The following is a 6000-nucleotide window of genomic DNA, read 5'->3' as shown; positions in this document are numbered from 1 at the left end:
TAATTCACATAGATGTGCTGCTTACAGGAGCAATGATTCCCCTGAACCCAGTTCCCCATGACATTCCCAAATTCCTAGAGGGCAAGTAAAATTTGACATTTTACAAAAATAGTGTTTAATGGCATGAGTGCCATTTCACAGATTTTTCAATAGTGGCAATGTACTTGTCTAATTGTAGACCAAGGCCTATAATGAAGATGCATGGCTCAATTAGATATCTTGCAGCTTCACGAGCTATTAGAAGTGTAGCAGCTTTTCATGACAGTTTCAATTTTACATCTTTGAGATAATTTCCATGTTCCAAAATAGTTTTAAAAGAATCCATGTTCACAAGCAAAACATTTAATTTTCTTTAATGCACACCAGTAATAATAAAATTGCAATACATTTATGTAAAATAAATGTTCCAGTTTATATATACAGAAACAGACTGTACATACCCCTCCCAGACCCAACATCACAAAACATACAGGCAAAGCACTGCCCAGCTAAACAAGCACAGCTGTGCATCTAAAATCTTAACTGCTCAGTGTTGGAGATTGTTACTTTAATCCATCCTGGACTATTTGAAGTGTTGCAAGCAAGCCGACAGATGCTCTCCATTTATGTTTAAGCATTGGAGCTCACCCCACAATGCTTTTGAAGGCCACGGGCAAGTCACTGAACTTGTGATGAGAAACTTCCATTCATTGCCCCTTCCTCATAGTCCATTTGGCAGAGGATCATGTTATTCTTCAGAAAAAACTTGTCTCCCACACAAAACCTAGAGAAAATTTACAAGGTGAGCTTGACTTTCCATATAATTGATATCCTGCAACAATGTCATTAGGCCCACAGAGATCGCATAACATTAGAGTTTGATGCCACTATTTAAACATAGCACTGAATGTTTGAAGTTTCACAGCTCAGGACCAGAAGGATTATTTTTTTAAACAAATCCACCTGTATTCATTTTGAATGCATAATACCATTGATAGAGTATCCAACATGCTTTCAGCAAACAATACTGAACTAGTCAAAATCAGTCTGGATTATAAGATCCTGAAATTAAACTCTGTACACATCAATAAATGCAGATCTTAAAGCTCATTGGCTGTAGGCACCAGCACATTGAAGTTTTTAAATTTATCCCACTTCATTCCTAATTGTAGATAGGTAAATTATCCACCTGTAGTAAATATGAGGCTTTATGGCCATTGGCTGTGATTTGGATGGTCAAATCAGCTTTCAGAGACAGGTTACACAGAATCTAATATGTAATCAACTGGACCAGAAAGTTCCCTGTAGCATTTCCACTAAACACTGATTAGAATTGTTTCAGATTATTTTTGCCAAAAGACAACTTAATTGGCTTCATAACTGGCCAATCCCCGGAGTGCTCTGGAAGATCAAGAGGTTGGAATTTCTGCCTTCCTGTCAGCCAAAGGCAATCTGGAAAAGCAGGCAAACTCTTTCCCCCTTCTCCACTCATTATTTACTACTGACAATTTTAAGATGCATTGATACAGCTTCCAAGACAACCTGTTTATTCTGTAGAACTGTCCTCCTTTTCCAAAAAAGGAAGAATGCAAAAGGCACATTCAACTTGTCAATATTTTTTGAATTTGTGGTAAGACAGTTCAATTTAGCACCTTTCCACATCTAGAGCTGGAATAGGAAAACTTTAAAACAGAAATTAGACACACAAATCAAGGGACCATTCCAGCTGGAGCTATTTTTATAGACAAAATTGAGGGAGGCTGCATGTTTAACCTTAAGCATGATGCAATTTCTCTCCTGTCCAACTTACCTCTGATTACAAAGTTGACAGGCAAAGCAGTCCAAGTGGTAGACATTATCACGGGCTCTCATCACCATCTCAAAGGCCGGGATCAGTTTACTGCATGCTGCGCAATTCCCGGTGGTACCAAAGAGCCTAGACAAATAAAACAATGATAAAATGCAATGAGCATAAAAGGCAAATGGATAAAACAATACAAAATCCAAATTTAGGGCCTTGAGCTTGAGGATATTAAATTGATGCATTTTACTAGATAGAATATCAAATAACAGTTTGGCAGAGTGGTGTTTTCTCTTCAGATGAGTTTAGTTTCGAGCTCTATCATACAAATCAACAGTTCCATTCAATATTGAGTGCAGATTACTGCAAGGCACATCATACAAGCCCCCACCACTTCCATTTGTTTGTGGACAAGGATCTTTGACCACTATCAAGTACAAGCAATCTGATCTTTAGCTGCTCAGTGTTAACCACCCATCTGCAACAGTCTGCCACATCTATCCAGAGGCTACACAAGATACACAATACCAAGGGTCCCAGAAATCATAATTCTGGGCTGTCAAGCAGCACCTGTGGAGAAAAATCATCGAGTCAATGACCTTTCATCAGAAAAGGATGAGGGAGAAACTGAATGTCATAGTATGGAACTCAATAAAGATGAAGGAGCGAGGCAAAAACCGGTGTTGATGGTCTAGAGGGCATGAAGATAGAAGCTGAAGATTGTTTAAAGCCTCCAATGCTGCCAGAATATTTCAACACTTCAACCATTTGAAAACTAGGGAGCTGGCTCACGATCTAAGCAATTTCCAATTAGCATTCCTTAAATGCTGCCCAGGTGCAATTTAAAAACATTAAAGGCATTTTTCAAAGACAATCAGCATACCCACTCCATTTCCAAAGTCCTTGGGTCAAGTTGCTCACATTATTCACCTCCATTGACTCAAGTCTGCCAGTGGCATCCATCAATACTCAAGCATGACAATCTGGCACACTTTGACACCTACCCTTGCACCTGCTCTGCCCAAGAGGACACAAGTTACAATATCCAACTTTGGAAAAATTAAAAACAGCAAGTCCCTGAACCCTTCCTGGAGAAAACATACCATCTTTCTGCCTATTAACTTTTTAATAAAATTGCTATCAAATCCATAGGCAACAGTTTAAGCTATAAACCAAGAATTTATAGAAGCTAAATTTAAAATCAACTAACATCATATCTGTAAAGTCCTGCATTTTGGTATTAACACCACCCCCACCCCAAACAAATAAAAGCTGGTTCAAACTTACATATTAATTTACTGGTGTTCCCAATGGTCAAAAACTTGGTTTAATTAGTCAACTAATTAGATTGAACCAGATGTTAATGCAGGTGGTAATTGTCTAATCACCTTTGCAATGGTGTTTGTTATTTAGAACCATTTATACATTCCATTCCCCTTAGGTTATTGGCGATGGGGGAAAGGGAAAAATATGCATCTCTAATCTCTTGGTAAAGCATCCATTTCAAATTAATTTTACTCAAATATCTGCATCAGCAGTTTGAAACAGCACAGATTTTTACTCTACATCCCAAATTGTTTGTTGCCAATTGTCCCTAGTCAGCCAGCCTCTTGCTGGATCATTAGAATCAAATTTTGCACCAGCATAATTTAATCAAGTACAGATCAATCCAAATGACAGATTTCTGAGACACTCCACATTTCAGGAATCTTCAATCTATTCATTGCTTGCTGTCAATGTTTAATCCATCCATTTCTTTAGCCATGATCAAAGCTTCAGTTCAAATAAACTGTCCCAGCATTCCATCTCCCCTCCCTTCCCCCAAAGACTTGTTCTGGGAAGCATATCACTTGGGTTGGAATGACTGACCCACGAGCTTGTGGCTATTCCATGGGCATCAAGTCTTTTCACCTGGTTAAAAGATGATGCTCTGTACTTTAGCATTACAAGCATCCCTTCAATTAGAGGACTATTACCCTCCCACTTGTGCTTGTAGGAACCCACTTGTATACAAAGTCAAAATTGTAGTCAATTGACATTTCTCTTAAAGTTTGTGGCATGTTTGACATTTAATCTCCAGCCCCTCAACCTAACTTTTTACCATCTTCCCTTGAATTTTTGTGCATCTCCAACTTCTTTGATGGACATTACTAGAATAGGCTTTTTAGACCTTCAATAAAATTTTAGTTGACCAACATTCCAATTGCATAAACCCTTCCCACCCTCAACAGTTTAACATTGTGATCTTGGATAATCGACTCCAATTGGTATCTGCAAGAATTCAAAACTCACTTCTTGTTGACTTAAAAGATCTGGCTTTAAATTTTAGACAACCTTACTTAGTAAACCCAACCTTAGACTCCATCTGGCAGAGGTAGTTTCTCTTCATCTCCCTTGCTGCCCCCACAATATGCTAAAGATCAATCCTCAGCCCAAACTGATACAAACCCTTGACTTCTCTCAATTTTGTTCACAAATCTATGCAGCAAAGCACATGGTTAATGTCCTTTCTATCACTGCATATCCCTTAATACTCCTGTTTATCAAATGCCAGAATTCCATTAGCCTATGATTTTCTGAATGTCCCAGGCATTCAGGACTTGCACTATTTAGTAGCTTTACCATTCAAAATATTCTTTAGGTCTACCTCACCATCGAGTACTGTTACATCTTATTAAAAATGTGCACTCCCTCCATTGTCAATGCCACCTTAATGAAACAAACCATGCTATCTTAATAAACGAATACAACAACTTTCCTATTCCATTATCCAAGTCCTTTAAAGAGCAAGTAGCTGTGGGTCCCCTAATTCATGCCAAAAATTGCCTGCACATTAAATCCTTCATCTCCAGCCAGCCATTTTTATATCAAGTTATTCCATAAGCATCATGAAGTTATTCAAAACTTGTCACTTTCATGAATGTTTTCACATACTAGTTCATTGAACCACATCATGGGAACAATAGGCATACATTGTCCATGTTCAGTCAATGTTTCCTTTGGCAAGAAAGCAGTGCACTGTAGTTTATAAGCGTTTTATATGCACAAGGAGTGAATTGGTACTCACTTGGAGCTGATAGACTGCCTTTAGTCTATTTGCATTCATGAATTATTGCTCCAAATTTCCTCTTACTTGCTGCCCTTCAATAGATGTTTGCTCTCTTCCCAGAAACACAAGGGCAGAGGATCGCAAGCCACACTGAGAAAGGCCATCTTACCAAGTTGTAGAACAATTCTGGCAACTGAACCAGTGTAGACTGTTCAAGAATGATAGTCATCTTATTACATTTGACTCAAAGAATGTTCATTAGCACCACACCTCCCACCCAAATTCCAGGTCACATCTGCATACTGAACCTTTTAATCAGGCAAAGCAGTATAGCACCCAAATATGTAAATTGGAGTTAAGACTTCAGTCTTATTTGCAAGTTTACTGTAAAATTTACATTTGTGGAATGAGAAAAATGATTGTACACTTTTTTGTACACCCTTTGACTTGAGTGGTCCTGACAACTTTTAAATTACACAACTGGTTTCTTCCAACTAATCAAATTAGTGGTTGACAATTTGAAATGAAAGCCATCCTAGAAGCTGGCTATGCAATTTACAGGGAAACTTCACAATGGTGGACAGGTGAAAATTAGTCTGTACAGTTCCAAAGCACTTAAAGATTAGCTAATAAACTTAGTTCAACTACTGGATAAAAGCCACCATGACTATCATGGAGCAAAGGTTAAAATGTACAGAAATCTCTGGAAATTATAACCCTAGTATGACAGGAGAAATTGCACATCTTTAAAAAGGGAAAATCAAATATTTGATGCTAAATGATGCAGTAATGGAGTGGGCATGGAGGAGGAAATGAGCAGTGGGTTTAAGTTTAGGTTAGATTGCAGGCTAAAATGATCTCATTTCCCCCTAAAAACAGCTAAACTTAGAAATGATACCCTAAAATAAGCAAATCTAGAACACACCCATCACTATTATGGAAAAGATTGAAACTCAAAGTTGATTCGATTGCTGAAATCTCTTGACAATATCACATGCACTATCAAAAGACTTCCAGAACCCTGCCTCATTTGATCACTCGTGCAGTTAAAGCAACCGAAAGATCCAATTGAAAAATAGCTAATGCTTAACTTTTAATTGCAAACTATTTCAACACAAGCCTAGTCATACAAATGAGGTGCACAAGTATTCAATTGAACTGAGTCATACGT

At 38.0% G+C, this 6000-nt stretch overlaps 1 protein-coding gene across 1 annotated transcript in view; it reads right to left on the bottom strand.

Annotated features, from left to right (window-relative positions):
* Positions 1 to 336: 336 nt before the first annotated feature.
* lmo1 (LIM domain only 1) overlaps positions 337 to 6000 on the bottom strand; it is a 28157-nt gene continuing 22493 nt past the window's right edge. The window contains exons 3-4 of the mRNA XM_052029290.1: positions 1790 to 1915; positions 337 to 763 (exon numbers count right to left, since the gene is read on the bottom strand). Coding sequence (XP_051885250.1) covers positions 658 to 763; positions 1790 to 1915 — 232 coding nt within the window. The 3' untranslated portion in view covers positions 337 to 657. The remainder of the gene's footprint in view (positions 764 to 1789; positions 1916 to 6000) is intronic.

This window comes from Pristis pectinata, chromosome 14 (assembly GCF_009764475.1).
Source record: "Pristis pectinata isolate sPriPec2 chromosome 14, sPriPec2.1.pri, whole genome shotgun sequence".
In the NCBI taxonomy this organism is placed as follows: Eukaryota; Metazoa; Chordata; class Chondrichthyes; order Rhinopristiformes; family Pristidae; genus Pristis; species Pristis pectinata.
This window is presented reverse-complemented; position numbering and strand designations above follow the sequence as displayed.